This window comes from Octopus sinensis, linkage group LG10 (assembly GCF_006345805.1).
Source record: "Octopus sinensis linkage group LG10, ASM634580v1, whole genome shotgun sequence".
Classification (NCBI taxonomy): domain Eukaryota; kingdom Metazoa; phylum Mollusca; class Cephalopoda; order Octopoda; family Octopodidae; genus Octopus; species Octopus sinensis.
This window is the reverse complement of record NC_043006.1, coordinates 69,750,488-69,769,507: the sequence shown is the minus strand read 5'-3', so window position 1 is coordinate 69,769,507 and position 19,020 is coordinate 69,750,488. Positions and strand designations below refer to the sequence as shown.

Sequence of the window (19,020 nt, the reverse complement as noted above, 5' to 3'; positions counted from 1 at the left end):
TTTTAGTTGCTAATTCTGTACAAGACATTGTAGATCTTTAGCTGAGCTAAAAAGTCACATTCGATCAGAACACCAGTAACAGTTAAGCTTCGTGCAATGGCCATACTCGATAACGAGGGGGCAGCCATAATGTATGTTTGTGTGTATGTACACACGCACATATGTTTGCACGGCAAACACTACCTTCATTAAACCTTCCCCATTTCTCATTTAGTCTATCTTTTCTTCTTATCCTCTGTCTCTCTCTTCCCCTTCTCTCACTTTCTTTCTCTTTACCTCCTCTCTCTCTACTTACATTACATCCTTTCCACCTCTGTGTGTGGTCTTGTTTCATTTCTTTCTCTCTCTCTGTTCATTTATATCTCTATATATGTTTCTCCCTTTTTCTCTCTCTCACTCTCTGCTCGTGCGTGTATGAACGTATGTCTGTTTAAAATTTTCAGTAACGTGTGAGATGTGTGTACATGTATCTGCATGTTTCCGCGTGTATTTCAGTATGTGTCTGCAATCATATATGTAAGCATACTGTGTATTTACATTTGTATGCTAATTAATATCTATCTATCTGTCTGTCTGTCATTTCTTTTACCTGTTCCAGTCATTAGACACCGGCCATGCTGGAGCACTACTTTGAAAGATTTAGTCGAACAAATGGGCTCCAGTACTTCTTGTTAAAGTCTTTTACTTATTTTATCGCTTTCTTTTTGCCGAACCGCTACCTACGGAGTTGTAAACAAACTAGCATCGGTTGTCAAGAGGTGGCGGTGCAGACACACACACACACACTCGCACACACATTCACATGTGTGCACCCACACATACACACACGTACATACGTGCATACATACATGCGCGATGGGCTTCTTTTCAGTTTCCGCTAACCAAATCCTTCACAAGGCTTTGGCCAGCCAGGAGCTCCAGTAGAAGGCACTCGTCCAAGATGCCATGCAGTGAGACAGAGCCCAGAACCATGTTGTTATGTCAAACTTCTTACCACACAGCCACGCATGGTAAGATTAATCGTCCATCCAAGTTTAACGCGACCATTTAACTCATGGCTACACTGAATATGTATTCGGACCAAAATTATTCGTCTGATGATAACTTTATTTCTCACTCTCTCTCGATCGCTCTACCATTCAGTCTTTGGAGACCTAACAGTGTTAGGGATCCTGATGTTACTTCTAACAAACCCAACACACATATACATGCACTATGCACATCACATGTACCCACACGAACATATGTATGTATGTATGTATACATCAATACTGTATAACTGCTCACAACCAGTAACTATTTCTTTATCGCCCACAGGGGGCTAAACACAGAGGGGACAAACAAGGACAGACAAAGGGATTAAGTCAATTACATCGACCCTAGTGCATAACTGGTACTTATTTCATCGACTCCGAAAGGATGAAAGGCAAAGTCGGCCTCGGTGGAATTTGAACTCAGAACGTAACGGCAGACGAAATATCGCTAAACTCACAACCAATAGCGTTAACATAAACGACCCGTGTCTGAAAAGTTTTGCTTCCTAGATTTCACAACGTAGGTGATTGCACCTTCAGACACTATTTTACTGATAATGTCTTTATTCTGTAGTTTGTTTTAAAAGGAGTTTTTCGGGACTCACCATAAGTACATTAAAAAAATTGACGCAACAACATAAGCACTCATTTTAGAATTGGGGGTTATAAAAAAAATGAAAATAAAAAACTCCCTCTCTGATTCTTTAGTAACTAAGGTCGCAGAACTATACTCAAGTTCTTAGTTATTCTTCAAATGACACTATTACATTCTACTGCTAAACGCTTTGAATAGGGATTTCAAAATATCCTTTCTGGGATTTACAGATGGCTGTATGACGTGTGTGCGCCATATGTGTCTACATACATAAACGTGTGTTGTCTTGATTGCGTCTAAATCTACTCAGCTGAGGTAAACATAATTCAGTGACAAGATCTCACATCAGCATACTTGGCCATTAGCTTTCACTTTTCACCCCCATTGAATTTAAGGGTCTTCCAATTTTTTAGCAAAAGATCAGCAATTTTGAAGGGAAGGAAAGTGGGATGCATTGACCCCCAGTACTCGACTGGTACTTTATTTTGTTGATCCCGTAAGAATGAAAGGCAAAGTTAACTTCGGCGGCATTTGAACTCAGCACAAACTCCGAAGAAATGTCGCCATTTATTTGGTCCGTCGCATTAAGAATTCTGACCGTTTGCCGCATTCATTGGGGTTAATGTTGCAAAAAATATTATCAGCTGGTGTTGTTAAGGTTCGAATTCTTTCCTTGAAGGGGTTTTTATATAATAATTGCAAAGTTAATCTCAATAGTGATGTTTTCTAACTCACATAATTATATATACGAGACTCTGCCATATATGTATGTTCTGTCTGCCTGTCTGTTCTCTCTCTCTCGCTCTTTCTATCTCGCTCTTTCTCTCTATCTCTCGCTCTCTCTCTCTCTTCTCTCTCTCTCTCTCTCTCTCTCTCTCCCTCTCACACACACAGTGTAGACGCAGGCGTGGCCATGTGGTAAGGAGCTTGCTTCCCTATCATGCAGCTTTGGTTTCAGTCCCACTGCGCAGCTCCTCAGGCAAGTGTCTTCCCCTATAGCCCTGGGCTGATCAAAACATTGTCAGTCGGAAACTGAAAGAAGCCCGTCAAATATATATATATATACACACGGGTTGGACAAATTAATGGTAACACCTTAAAATTTCAAACAAATTTATTTTAATATGGGGCAGGACCGCCTTTGGCAGTAATTATATCTTGAATTCTACGAGCTATGGATTCGTACAAAGTTTGAATTGTTTCGATAGGAATTTTTGTCCATTCTTCAGCTAAAACAGTCTCCAGTTCTTGTAGTGATGATGGTGGAGGATATCGACTCCTTACTTGCTTTTCTAAAATGCACCTTAAATGTTCAATAATATTGAGATCTGGGAACTGTGGTGGCCAGATAAGATGTTCAGCTTCACTAGGATGTTCCTCGTGTCATTCAGTAACAACTTGAGCTATGTAAGTTGGTGCATTAGCATCCTGAAAGATTGCGTTTCCTCCCGGAAACGGTTCCGTAACCATAGGATGAATTTGATCAGATAAAATGCTTAAATAGTCTTGATTATTAATTCTGCCTTGAAGGGAAACCATTGGGCCAGCGATTTCCAAGATATAGCCCGCCAGATCATCACAGATCTTCCCATGTTTAACAGTTGGAAGAAGGCAGTCTGGGTCAAATGCTTCTTTTGGCTGTGTCCACATGTATAATCGGCCGGTGATAGGAAATAAGTTAAAGGATAACTCGTCCGAGAAAATAACATTCTTCCACTGCTCTAGGGACCAAATTCTGTAGGTTTTTACTCCACTCTAAATGCTTTGCAACGCATGTTTTTGAAAGTAGTGTTTTTTTTTTATTGCAGCCCTCCCGTGAAATCTGGCTTTGTGCAGTTTCCGGCGAACAGCTTTTGTGAAAACTGGGTTGGTTTTCGAGGTGGGTCATTAAGCTCTGCAGTAATTTTGGCAGTTGTACTTTTGTGATCCTTTCTAATAATTCGCGTAAGAGTCCGACGGTCCCTATCTGAAACTTTGATATCTATTTCTTTACTACCCACAAGGGGCTAAACAGAGAGAGGACAAACAAGGACAGACAAACGGATTAAGTCGATTATATCGTAACTGGTACTTAATTTATCGACCCCGAAAGTATGAAAGGCAAAGTCGACCTCGGCGGAATTTGAACTCAGAACGTAACGGCAGACGAAATACGCCTATGCATTTCGCCCAGCGTGCTAACGATTCTGCCAGCTCGCCGCCGTTCTGCCAGCTCGATCGAGTACTCTTTCTTTTGGCTCCTACAACTAATGTGTATGTGTGTGTGTGTCTGCACGGCGTACGTGCGTGTGTGTTGAAAGAAAGAAAGAATGACGGTGAATGTAAACTTGTGAAAGAGGGAGAAGGAAATAAAGAGAGGAAGAATCATTGATAAAAAAGTTATTGCGGATCTTGTATAATGTAGAGTAAGGGAGGGTTAAGTGTGAGAGAGTGGATAAATGACTGAGAAGAATGGAGAGGAAAGAAAGAAGCAGTAAAAGTGATGACAGAGGGGGAAGTGAAGGGGAGAGAAAGTGCGCGCGCGAAGTCAAATCTAAAGTGGGAGAGGCTAGAGGAGGGAGGGGAGAGTGGCGATGTGCAGCGAATCAGAAGTCACGGGAGGAGGGGCTGAAGCTTGAGAGTAATAAATATGAGAGGGAGTGGGGTGGACAACGAACAAAGAGAGAGGGAGGAGGTGTTATCGTCGCTTCAGGAGGTAGTGGGAGGATGTTTTGAAAGAGAGGGGTATGCATAACAAAGGAATGAGGGGGTGACGGTAAGAGTGAGGAATGGGTAGAGGAAGAGGAGGTAGTGAGATTGATAAAGAGAAGGGGAGTAGTTTGTAGGTGTGTATGCATTTGTATATATAAATTTATGTAGATATGTATGTATATATATAAGCATGTACGTATATTTCACTGTGTGTGTGTGTGTGTGTGTGTGAAGGAATTTCTGTGTGAAGTTGTTCGTTCAAGGCGCGTACGTGAATTTGTATTGTAACCATCTGCGTGTATCTATGTATGTGTGAGAATGTGTAACTGTCTGTGTGCGTATTTGAACATATGTTTATGTCTGTATATGTATCACTCTGATATCTGTATGTATAAGTGTAGTTATAAATAACTTCAAGTATGCGTGTGAGTGCATCTTGTCCATTCATATGAGAACATATGTTTACATTATATATGTGTGTGCATGCACATACATGATAATGCTTCCACACAATTCGAATACGTGCTCCAGTGTGTGTGTGTATACGAAGGTGTGCGTGTGTGTATTCTCTTTTACACTTTTATTTATTTCATTCATGGAACTGCGGCCATGCTGGAGCACTACCCTTTTAGTCGAACAAATCGACCCCCGAACTTTGTAAGCGTAGTACATATTCTATCGGTGTCATTTGCTAAGTTATAGGGACGCGAACACACCAACATCGGTTGTCAAGCGATGCAGTGGGGACACACAATTAAACATTACATACATATATATATATATACACACACACACACACACGATGGGCTTCTTTCAGTTTCCGTCTACCACATCTACTCACAAGGCATTGGTCGACTCGAAGGCTATAGTAGAAGCCACTCGCCCAAGGTGCCACGCAGTGGGACTGAACCTGGAGCCGTGTGGTTGGTAAGCAAGCTGCTTACCACACAGCCACTCCTGCGCCTGTGTATGTGAATTACCATATGGTACAGAGTTTATGTATATGTGCGTATAAGTATGTGTGCGGTTTTATACGGATATGCATGGGTGTTTGATAAAAGTATGTGACGAAGAGGTGCCATCGCGACTGTGTGGTTGAGAAGCTTCCTTTGACCCCACGTGACCTCGGGTTCAGAATTGATGCGTGACACCTTCGGTGAATGCCTTCCGATACGTTGAGTGAATTTGGTTGACGGAGATTTTTGGAAGACCTTCGTATGCATAAGTGTGTATATATGCTTGTGTGTGTGTATATATATGCATGTTTGTGTGTGTATATGCATGTGTGTGTATATATATGTATATATATATATATATACATATATATATATATGTGTGTGTGTGTGTGTGTGTGCAAGTGTGTGTGTGTGTGTGTGTGTGTGCAAGTGTGTGTGTGGTGTGTGTGTGTGTGTGCAAGTGTGTGTGTGTGTGGTGTGTGTGTGTGTGCAAGTGTGTGTGGTGTGTGTGTGTGTGTATGTATGTATATATATATGATTGCGTGTGTGTATGTATATATATGCATGCGTGTGTATGTATATATATGCATGCGTGTGTATGTATATATATGCATGCGTGTGTATGTATATATATGCATGCGTGTGTATGTATATATATGCATGCGTGTGTATGTATATATATATGCATGCGTGTGTATGTATATATATATGCATGCGTGTGTGTATGTATATATATATGCATGCGTGTGTGTATGTATATATATGCATGTATGTGTATATATTGTATATATATGCATATATTTGTGTGTGTGTATAAATGCGTACGTGTCTGTGCTTGTGCTTGACCCACCCCACTGCTTGACGACAGGTGCTGGTTTGTTTCCATCCACATAACTTAAAGATTTGGCAAAATAGTACTGTAAAATGTGTCAGACTTTAAAATTAAGTATTGAGATCGATTTGTTCGACTAAATCCTTTCAGAGGATGCTCCAGCACGGACGCAGTCCAATGACAGAAGCAAGCAAGAAATAACACACACACATTTTATTGTGGAGCTTTCTAGGCATGAAACCATACCAGTAATATGATCACCAGTACATGTTGAATATAGTGTATATGTACATGTGCTGGTGTAAGCGTAACCGCTGTCGCAAATCTTGGGTCTCACAAGGCCAGGAACCCGGATCCCATGGCGTAGAAGTGAACAAGATCATGAAATTCCCCATTAAATGGAACGCCAGTCTGTTGCAGTGAGGAATTCCAACCACATTTGGTAGTTCGCTACCTCAACAGTTCCTTTATAGGATCCAGTGGCTAGAGACATCATTAGGAGAAACCACGTCCGGTTTCGGCCCCGAGAAATGAAGTGATTTTACTCAAGAGCGCAACACACCATCCGGTCCGAGAATCGAAACCACGACCTTGCAATCGTGAGTGCAGCATCCTAACCACTTGGCCAGGTGTCTTAACCGCTGTCGGAGTGGAATGGGATCATTTTGGTGGTGTAATTACTTGCTGTGCGGAAGGTCGAGCTGCATTGAGGTGGAGCGGGTTGCAAATATGTTGGAGAATTTCTTCACTGAAATCCGGCCGACCAAAATGGTTGAGAATTGGAGGAATAAAGAATTCCGTTAAGTTGGTCGAGATCCTGTTAAGAACCCATCCCTAAATCGCTTTCAGTTTGGCGGAAGGAGAGGTAATGGATTATGTATTGTATAACTACATCCTTTATTGTTTAAATGATATTGCAGGACAGCTTTTACTCGGCTGAGGCGCGCGAGTTAGTGGTTAGCGTATTTGACTCGCGATCAAAAGGACGCACGTTCGATTCTCGTCAGCAACATTGTGTCTTCGAATAAGACACTTTATTTCACGTTGCTCCATTCCACTCAGCTGGCAAAAAGTTGTATCTGTAATCTTGTCACGCTGAATCTCCTTAAAAACTACTACTTGGAGTGCTCAACCAGCTGCACGTTAATTTCCCAAGCAGGCTGTTCCGTTGATCGGATCAAATGAGTGGCTGTGTGGTAAGTAGCTTGCTTACCAACCACATGCGTGGCACCTTGGGCAAGTGTCTTCTTCTATAGCCTCGGGCCGACTAAAGCCTTGTGAGTGGATTTGTCCTCCCAACATCGCTTGACAACCGATGGTGGTGTGTTTACGTCCCCGTAACTTAGCGGTTCGGCAAAAGAACCGATAGAATAAGTACTAGGCTTACAAAGAATAAGTCCTGGGGTCGATTTGCTCGACTAAAGGCGGTGCTCCAGCATGGCAGCAGTCAAATGATGAAACAAGTAAAGAAAAAAAAAAGAATCGTCGTCGTAACCGACGGAGTGCCGATTAAGCTGAGTAAAAGCTGTTCGGCTTGTAGAGGTAATGGATTATCTCTGTGTGGAAAACCATGTTCTTAGTCAGAACTGCAGCAGGGTAATATATCTTTTATCTTGTTTCAATCATTGGACGGAGGCCATTCTGGATCACCTCCTTGAAGGGTTTTAGTTAAAGAAATCGACTCCAGTATTTATTTTATTTTTTGAAGCCTGCTAAGTTACGGGAACGTAAACTAACCACCACCGGTTGCCAAGCGATGATGCGAGGACGGGGGAGACAAACGCAAAGACTCAAACATGGACACACACACACACACACACACACAACACACACACACACACACATACGGGATGAGATTGTTTCAGTTACCGTCAGCCAAATCTGCTCACAAGGCTTTGGCCGACCCGAGGCTAGAGTAGAAAACATTTTGCTCAAGGTAGGTGCCACGCAGTGAGACTGAACTCAGAACCATATGGTTTGGGATGCAAACGTTTTGTCACACATCCACGACTGCCTCCACAAAGTAGACACAGTTTTTGTGGACGAACACAGGATGTATTTTCTTACTTAAAATGAAAGACTGGTTTAAATTATCGACGGATATTTGCTGCGAGAAGGGAAAACTTAATTGCAAAGTGTACATTAGGATATTTGATGTAGTAAATCAAAGTATTTTTGTAGAAGTTCAAATTAAGATGTTGACTGACTGGAGTGAAGATCTGGGCGAGTCTCATCTCTCGCAGTATAACAATTGCTGACATGTTTCGGTGTTACTAGATCTCGTTACGAATGTAGGGTATGAACGTCACTTTTTAGCACTCTGTCTCTCTCTTTTATGTACCCACGCATGCTCACAAACTGTGCGTATATATATGAAGAGAACCCAGAGACTTGGTTGCATTCGAAACTGGTAGTAGTTGCTTTGCACTCCCGAACTTGTTATATATACGAGCCGACAATAATTTCCCCTTTATATCCCAGAGAGGTATGTATAGTGATAAATTACATGTGGTTATTGACGATTTAAAGTCAATTCTCGACATGTTTGGCATAGGAATTTTTTCTTTTACCCTTCGTTTTGGGATCCCCACTACTTTATTATCTCCCCTTCTTCCTGGCGTTAAACTAATACATCCCGAGCATTAAACTAATACATCTGTTTGTTGTCTACACCACCTGTCTTCGTCTTTTTTTTTTTTTTTTTTCGTGAATTCTCCCTACACACACGCGCACGCGCATATTCTCCCAGAGCTTCATCTCTTCTGAATGAGGAAGCTCTCCCTGGATTTCTTCCACCGCTGTATGTTTCTGGCTAGTCGTAGCAGGTGGGATCATCTCGCCGTCTTATCTTTGGTCGTCGTTTTGATCTTGTTCACCATGATTGTCCATCTGTTGTCCTTCAATGTGGCCAGACGGTCGATATTTGTTCTCCCTGATTGTTTTTATGATGTCTTTGACCCTCAGGAATGTATAAAGGCGATTTTTTAAAAAATATTTTAAATTGTTTCAGTCATTGGACTGCGCCCATGCAACAGCGCCACTTGGAAAAGTTTAGTGGAACATATCGACCCCACGACGTATTTTATTAAAACTTGGTACTTAATCAATCCACCTCTTTTGACGAACCGCTAAGCTAAGATGGCAGGGATCACACGCACGCACACACACACACACGCACACACACACACATACACACACACACACTTCTTACCGTACAGTAGATGTGTGGTAAAATGCTTGCTTCCAAACCACATGGTTCCCGGTTCAGTCCCACTGCATGGCACGTTGGACAAATGTCTTCTGCTACAGTTTCAGGCCGAATAAAGCTTGTGAATGGATTTGGTTAATGGAAACCGAAAGAACCCCGTTGTGTATGTATGTGTGTATACATACACACACACACACACACACACATACATACAATGTGTGTTTTTGTATGTGTTTGTCCCCCGCCACCACTGGACGACCGGTGTTGGTGTGTTTACGCTCCAGTAACTTAGCGGTTTGGCAAATGAGACCGATAAAGTAAGTACCAGGCTTAATAAAAAATAAGTATTGGGGTGGATTCACCCGACTAGAAATTCTTTAAGCCGGTGCCCCAGCTTGGCTGCAGTCTAATGATTGAAACTAGTAAAAGATAACACGCACACACATACACAACGTCAGGCTTCTTTCATATTCTATCGACCAAATCGAGTCACAAAGCTTTGATGGGCTGTAGGAAAAACTTACCCTAGGTGCCACGCCGTGGGACAGAACCCATCTTTTACTAGTATCAATTATTAGACTGCATATTTCTGTTAGCTATTTCTTGAATTAGTTCGTGTCGAACCGCGAACTTATAGGATACAGTTCACGCAGCAACACCGAAAACACGAACCCAGCGTAAATACTTACATCTAGATATCAATATGAGAACATGAACAACGATTTTGACACAGTACCATTACATCTGACACTAAATTCCAGCTTTCCTTACACACAAGCTTGTGGAGAGTATCAGGAATCAGGCGGCATGGTCTTGTGACAACCGGAGAGTAAAAGAGATAATTTATGTGAGACCGATTGATAGATAACTTTATCTGATTATCACGTGGGAGACGATTGTGTCACACATATAGAGACGAAATGCAAGCCTCGTTGTGAATGCACTCAGCTGGATGTTAGCTCGGTATCCGCTCCGGTTCTCTAATGGTTCTCTGTCTCTCTTTTGGTTTCTCCAAAGAAGAAATTAACCATAGCTAGACTCTATGTAGGGCTGGGTTCCACCAGGTTTAATGGTTCGAATTCCACTGAGGTTAACTTTGACTTTTATACTTTCGAGGTTGACAGAGTAACAGTCCAGTATTTATTCTCTGGGGAAGAGTGATTAAGTAAGAAAAAGGAATGAATGTATGAGGGAGAAGGGAAGTGATATAAAAAATGAGCAGACGATATATGAGGAAGTGGTGATGGTATGAGGAGAATGATGTACGAGAGAGTAAGAGGGGAAGAGAAGAAACATAAAGGAAACAAAAGGATATCAACATAAAATAGAAAACAGGGGAAGAGGAGGAGAGTAGAAGTTATAGAGGAAATAGTAGGAGGAGGAATTCACAATGTAAATGATAAATGGAGAGAGAGAGATGAAGGGGGAGAAAGAACGAAAAAAAGGAAAATGTAGTGGTAGTAGCTGGTTTAGAGAGAGAGAGAGAGAGAGAAAGTGTGTGTGAGAGAGGAAGATAGCAGACGACAAAAGTCGGAGGTGAAGGGAGAGGAGGAAAGTAAGTCCAGCATTCATTCTGTGTCTCTCTTTTGGTTTCTCCAAAGAAGAAATTAACCATAGCCAGACTCTGTAGGGCTGAGTTCCACCAGGTTTAAAGTACCCAAAACGCACCATGTATTACCATAGCCCCCTTACGATTTCATTAGATATTTAGGGGTCAAGTAAGAAATGTGTGCGCACGCGTTAATTTTAATGATCCTTAACTAATTGCCATCTATAACGCTTTTCTGAAGTTATCAAAGGCATATAAAGTTGGAGCGAGTTAGGGGATATGCTCTGATCGATTCTGGAATTATCTAGAATGGACTGCGGATCGGTCCAGTGGATACCCTTTTTAACCCCTTAAACTATATATGGGTTTGCGTGTATGTGTACGTCTATGTATGTGTTTGTGTATACATTTATATGCGTGTATGTTTGTGTTTGGTATATATAGGTGATGCAAATAGGAAAATTTTGATTAATATTTAGCAGAAGCAACAGGGTGGCTTGAGGGCCGAGAGTTTCGTGCGTTGATACTAAACAAGCTAGTTGCAGATGTAAGAGGTATGGATATATATATATAAACAGTGGTGTGTATATATAGTAAGACAACAAAAGAATGAGAGAGACCTCTATATTATGTAAATAGAGGAATTTATTTGTAATATAATGTGACAATTATTCGGTAGCCATGATAAAACTCCGAGTTTCGGAGATGGCGGCGTGGGTTTCCGTCCCGACATCCGAGACTCGGAGTTTTATCATGGCTACCGAATAATTGTCACACACCACACACACCACACACACCACACACACACACAACACACACACACACACACTCACACACACTCACACACACACACACACACACACACACACACACACACATATATGTATATATAAAATGTATGTATGTATGCATGTGTGTGTATGCATGCGTGTGTATGTATGCATGCGTACATGTGTGTATGTATGCGTGCATGTATATATATATATATATATATATATATATACATACACACACACACACACACCACACACACACACACACCGAGAGAGAGAAACCTGAATGTAGGGAAATTAAATGAAGGGTTGAAAAGCGGGAAAGAGTATGCGAGTCTGAGAGATGCCGTGAGAGGAGAAAGAAAGACGAAAATACAGGGAGTTTGAGAAAACGTGTGGGAATTGCAGAGAGAAAGGTGAGAGGTAGCAGCATAAAGGCACACGTGTATGTATGTTTGTGTGTATGCACGCACACATAGATAGATAGGGAGATAGTGTGTGTGTGATGCGGAGAGTGATAGAAAGTATGTGTAGTAAAGAGAGCGGGAAATAAGGGATGGGGTCTCAGAATGATGCTGAATAATGAGAGGAGGAGGATCTGAGTTTATAATAAAAGATGGGGAGCTAAGGGGGAGCAGTTAGTGAGAGAGAGAGAGAAAAGATAGTGGGGAATAAGATTCGCACAAGGCAGACGATAAAAGAGGAGGAGGAGGGACAGAATGGGTAATGTAGGGAAGGAGGATGTCTTGAGAAACGATGTGTGGTGGTGTTGGTGAGAAGGTGATTAAAAGTGGTGGGAGTGGACTGGATGGTGTAAAGGATGTAATGAATGAGAGGGAGGGGGAAGAGTGATAAAGTAAGAGAAAGGAATGAATGTGTGAGGGAGGGGGAAGTGGTGTAAAAATTGAGCAGACGACAAATGAGGAAGTGGTGATGGTATGAGGAGAATAATGAACGAGAAAGATTGAGAATAGGAGAGGGGGAGAGAAGAAGAAACGTAAATGAAACAAAAGGATACCATTATGAAGTAGAAAACAGGGGAAGAGGAGGAAAGTAGAAGTTTATGGAAGAAATAGTAGGAGAGGAGGAATTCACAATATCAATGATAGAGAGAGAGAGAGAGAAAGATGAAGGGGGAGAAAGAACGAAAGCAAGGAAAATGTAGTTGTAGTTTTAGTAGCTGGATTAGAGAGAGAAAGATAGCAGACGACAAAAGTCGGAGGCGAAGGGAGAGGAGGAAAGACACAACATAAGAAATATAAATGATTTAGAGAGAGAATGAGAAGGGGAGGAGAAAGAAAGTGTGTAAATGAACGAGAGAGAGAAATAGTGTGTTGCGCGTAAAAAAAAATCTGAAAGGAAGCAGACGACAAGTGTAGGGAGGCGCAGGAAGAGGAGACGAGGATGTGGTCAGCATGACAATGCAAGAGTGGGAGTAGGAGGTATATGAGTAGAAGTAGTAGGAGTTTGCGTTTATATTCAAAGTAAAGTGACGCTTGCGCAGAACTCTTGTGGTGTTTAGTGTGAGACAGTTGTGTGTCGGACTGTAGCAGATCTTGGTTCACCATTTCACCCTCATCGGACTTAACAGCTTCATCAAATGTGAGTGGGGAGAGAGAGCAAGACCTATATATATCTATATGTATATGCAACTCGGTGTCTGTCTTGTATTGTGGTTTAGCCCCTGGTCACCCTGATCGAACGACACGTTCCAACTATGACCATCGGGACTTTGGTAGTTTACATCTAGAACTACTATGTAGTCAAATATACTTATCCTCCTGCATTTAAGCTAGCTGTGTGTTTTCTTTTTTTTTAAAAAAACAACAACACTTGGTTGTTATTTCTAGCAGTACGATTCTCTATTATGTAGCTAAACTGTATGTCTGAGTGTGATACTGGATAGACGGGAACCGGGTGGAAAAAGCTCACCGGATGGATTGTACCTGTTGCTGAAATGTTCAGCTTTGTTTTTATATAGTGCCATTACTACGTGTGGATTACGCTTAAAGCTCCATGTCCCTGCTATTACATAATTAGTATGTGGCTCAGGTGATGAAATAATTCGGACTACACATCGTCGATATAGACAGACTCGTTTCTTTCAATTCATGTATGCGCGTATTAATATATGAACACACACACACACAGGAATATATATATAATATATATATTATATATATATATATATATATATATATATATATATATATGCATACACGTAAACACGCACACATGCACGCATATGTATGTATGAATATGTGTAGTGTGTGAGCCTGTTGCAGCAGCCGGAATATAGATTACCTGTTGACAGTTATCGATACCTTTTGCGAGTGTGTATAGTGTGTGTGTGTATGTGTGTGTGTGTGTGTTTGTCTTTGTATGAATGTGTGTATGGTTTCACCACGACAGTAGTAACAAGTAGAGGAAGAGGACGTGTTATGATAACAACAGTAGCAGCAATAACATGACGAGTTTACTACTACTACTACTACTAGTGACAAAAGCAGTATAAGTGTCACCACTGTTATTACCAACACCACCACCATCACCATCATCTTCAGCACACATACACACACGCATATATATATATATATATATATATATATATATCTACACTTACATATGCTCATATTTAAGCACTTGCACACATACACACACACTTATATATGCATAGAAAAAGTGTGTGTGTGTGATGGATATAACACGAGGGTTAAATAGCTGCACATGTACGGATAAATGTATGCATACACGAGGGTGTGTATACCTGACGCCCCAGCTTGCAGAAAGAGCAGGTAAAAATCTCCCTCAAATCGCTCTAATCAGCTTCGAAAATGGACACAAAATAACATTCCTGACGAGATGGTCACAGCTGTACATTCTGTGGCCAACTACAACTGGATCATGACCGACCCAGTGTTAAACAGCAGCAGTCATAGCTCCATACACACATGCAGGTGCAAACACACCATATGCTGGTATACAGAAAAATCTATATGCACTTGCATATATATATATATATATATGTGTGTGTGTGTGTGTGTGTGTGTGTGTGTGTGTGTGTGTGTGTATAGGTGCATGTATATATGCACTCACAAGACTATGCACATATATGCATAAACACATACATATACACATGCAGACTCATCTAAAGAAACGGAAAAGTGCATACACTTGTAGTCATGATATATGCATGCGTGTGTATATATATATATATATATGTACACACACACACACACACTCTCGTATATACACATATTTATTTAGAAAACCCCAGGCACTTACCTTTCTCCTAACTTAAACATATGCTTTTAACTTAGCATACATGTTTAGTTTTTCATACCTCAACTTAACATCTGTCTACCTTCACTGTCAACACATGCGTATATACATAAGTGTATATACACACATAAACACGTACACCCACATACAACTAATATATATGTAATATCAGTGCAAATGCGTGTGTGAATGCAGGCCTACGCATAGTTGTGTGTATGTATATGCGTTTTGTGCGTTGCGTGGTAATGCATGTATTTGTGTGTAAGTACGGCCCGCTAATCATTTATATGTTGATGTGTGTACATAGACATTAAGAAGAATATTTCATTAGACGAGGTGTTACGTGTTTCGACAAGAATTGTCGCGCTGAATACGCATGTGTATCTGTGTGTTTAGTGCATGCATGCATGCATGTAAGTATGTGTGCATATGCATATATATATATATAGGTGTATAAGCATGTGTCTCCATCCATCCGTACGTACGTATGAGCGAATATGTGTTTTCGTAGTTGGTGTTTATGCTAGTTAGCAAGCCAGTGAGTGAAAAGGATGCTTGTGATCTTGTCTATCTTTGTACTAAGTTGACTGGCAGTTGTCGGGTTGTAACGTAGAAAGGCTGTATGTGTGACATTCATATTATGTAGGTATATATGTTGGCGGGCGTGTCTCTGTGTATGTGAGTTTGTCTGTGTGTGGCTGCTACTATATTGTAGCTTCTTTCATGTTTCTCTTAACTGTGCTCGAGTGTAGAAGCGTAGAGCGTGATACGGTTAATACAGGTAAATGAATTGATATATAGCTAGGTAGATTTACAGGTAACTAATGATCGATAAGGATATACAGGCAGATGATTATATGATTAAATAGATAGCAACGCAGACAAATGTCACCATAGATTTTATGTATGTATATGTATATTATGTATGTATATATGTATGATGTATGTATGTATGTATATATGTATTATGTATGTATGTGTGTGTGTGTGAGTATACAATTTCCATATAATAACTTTAATTAATTTCTCTCTTTCTTTTGACAGTGTGAACTTCAATCGGATCCCTGAAATCGAAAATTTCCTGGCTGAGATTCGGAACCTTTGCAAAATTCGATTGGGACGGAGAATTTTTACCTGTCCATCTGCTGCTTCTTTTGCTGCTGCTGTGCAACAGATACTGCTGCTTCAGCTGGTGTTGTTACTGCTGCTGCGCTCACAGTTTACACCTGTGTCTGTCTATATAACTGACCAATTTCAAAACAATACGCACATACATATATCTACATACGTATACGCGTCCTATTGATTTTATCATATATATCTGCATCTATATACATATATACGCCAGTGTGTCTATATAGGAAGACACAGGAAAGTAACACATAACATAAAACGGAACCTGGTCCGGGATTTGTACCACTACAAGCTGGGATCTTACCATTTATCACTGTGTAGCGACTTTCTCATTTCCGTATACACACATTTGAATATCCGTTTTATACTCCCACATACACATCCGTACATATCCACCGTCACCTGTCCATCTATCTTTTATTAACACCACCACGACCAACAGCAGCATACGCACATAATCCGAAAACACCCACAAACGCTCCCAAGAAAATACCCATATACTACCCAGCCCAGTTACCCACCTATATATATAAATATTATATGATATACAAATGCATATATAATACTTAACCATAGACACACAACACTTTATATATATTATATATACATACTTACACACATATATACAAATATCCATTCCCACATTCGTGTATATATACATATATTTATTTAACAAAAGTACGTCAGGCTGTATTCACATCTGGAGTAATCCTATTGCCGTGATTTCGCTTTGAAAGATTCTTCAATTTTCCCGCCATGGAGAACGAATCAAGCAATTCGGGGAAGGTGAACACTCACGTTTTCGTTAGTAGCCCTGATGAAGACACGAGTCGTGCTGGACACCTGAAAAAATTCGGCAAACAATTCGGGAAGAGATGCTTGTCAGCGGGCAAAGAAAACCTTCTGCTGATCTTGTTGTTAGGGTCCGTGATTTTCGGATGCGCCGTCGGTTTCCTCGTTCGCGCCGTACGGCCGTCAATGATGACAAACAAACGTGAAGTGATGTACCTGATGTTCCCCGGTGAAATGCTCATGAGGATGTTGCGTATGTTAATTTTACCCCTCATCATGTCCAGTCTCATCTCAGGAATTGCTGGTCTCGATGCTAAAACCTGTGGTAAAATGGGCTTAAGGACTATCGGCTATTTCGCGTCCACCACAATCATCTCTGTGGTGACTGGAATTATCATGTGCGTAACAATTCAGCCTGGAAGTGGCAAGAGCTCCGAAAAACTGAAACGATATGGTTCAACCAAGAGAGTTAACTCCGTTGATACCTTCCTGGATTTAATCAGGTGAGTAACCCCGACATTATCATTACTTAACATTAATCCGGATGCAAGTGGCTCTGTGAGCATGCAACCCTTCTCTCTCCTCCTCTACCTCCTCCTCTCCCACCTCTTCTCCCTATCTCCTCCTCTTCCTCCCTCTCTGTCTCTTTCCCTATCTGTCATTGGGTGCATGTGTGTATGTATGAGAGAGAGAGAGAGAGAGAGAGTATTGTGCGCGAGTGTATAGATACATGGCCACATGGTACATTTATATATGTCCATGAACGTGTGTTTGTAACTGTATGCATATAATTACGTTTCTACATGTAGCTATATATATATATATATATATATATATGTCCATAAATGTATGTGTCTATAAATGTATGTGTGCAACTGTGTTTATATGTACAAGTACATCTGTATGTAGGTGAATATATCTATGTATATGACCATGGATGTATGTGTATAACTGTTATGAGTATGTATTCGAGTGTGCAGTTACGTATACCAGTGTATATCCATGGATGTGTCTGACTGTGTGTATGTACATGCATGAATATGTTTATACATATATCTGTATGTATATGTCTGTGGGTGTATGTCTATAACTACGTACTACCATGTATGTGTATATCTACGCGTGTGCGTATGTGTCTACGTCTGGGTTGAATATCTGTGTGTACATGCACGTGTGTATGTGTGTGTGTGCGTATATATGTCTGTTGTAAGTCCATATCTGTATGTGCATCTGTCTGTCTCTGTCTGCCTGTCTGCGGGTTTTTCATATATGCTAATGGTTTTATGTATGTCTATCTCGGTGCACGGACGCATCTGTGTATGCGTGTTTGTGTGTGTGTGTGTGTGTGTGTGCGTGTGGTGTTTCTATTTGGAACTTTGAGGGTGGAGTAGAGCGAGAGAAGGGTTAAGAAGTGACAGCGGATGAGAAATATTCTTTCGATTTTCCTTTCTTTTTATTATAATTATGATTGTTATGCATGCGCGCGCGCACACACACAGATATATATAGACATACACACGTATGATTATGCATATACGTGTATTTATGTATGTGGGTACGTGTGGGTGCGTGCTTTGGGAAAGACTACTGCAAGATTTTTTTCAGATTTTTTTTTTAGATCCGTTCACGTATTACTATATATATAACATCTACACTCACATACCTATCGTACCACAATATATACCCCCACCACCACCCATATACATAGCCACGCATACATTACAAAGAAATTTGTTTAAAAATGTTAATTTAACATTGTAATTTGTTAGGAGTGGCTGTGTGGTAAGAAGCTTGCTTACCAACCACATGGTTCCGGGTTCAGTCCCACTGTGTGACACCTTGGGCAAGTGTCTTCTACTATAGCTTCGGGTCGACCAAAGTCTTGTGAGCGGATTTGGTAGACGGAAACCGAAAGAAGACCGTCGTGTATGTGTATATATATATATATATATATATATACACACACACACGTGTGTGTGTGTGTGAGTGTATATGTTTGTGTGTACGTCCCTCCCCCAACATCGCTTGACAGCCAATGCTGGTGTGTTTACGTCCCCGTAACTTAGCGGTTCGGCAAAAGGGTCCAATAGAATAAGTACTAGGCTTACAAGGGATAAGTCCTGGGGTCGATTTGCTCGACTGAAGGCAGTGCTCCAGCATGGCCGCAGTCAAGA

At 40.9% G+C, this 19,020-nt stretch overlaps 1 protein-coding gene across 4 annotated transcripts in view; it reads left to right on the top strand.

Moving 5' to 3' along the window:
- LOC115216632 (excitatory amino acid transporter 1) overlaps positions 1 to 19,020 on the top strand; it is a 333,935-nt gene that overhangs the window by 26,634 nt on the left and 288,281 nt on the right. The window contains exons 1-2 of one of the 4 annotated variants that reach the window (XM_029786116.2): positions 13,093 to 13,240; positions 15,965 to 17,349. In XM_029786116.2, coding sequence (XP_029641976.1) covers positions 16,811 to 17,349 — 539 coding nt within the window. In that variant the 5' untranslated portion in view covers positions 13,093 to 13,240; positions 15,965 to 16,810. Of the gene's footprint in view, positions 1 to 13,092; positions 13,241 to 15,580; positions 15,702 to 15,807; positions 15,825 to 15,964; positions 17,350 to 19,020 lie in introns of those variants that run through there. The other 3 variants (XM_036506772.1, XM_036506773.1, XM_036506771.1) reach the window with 3 other exon arrangements.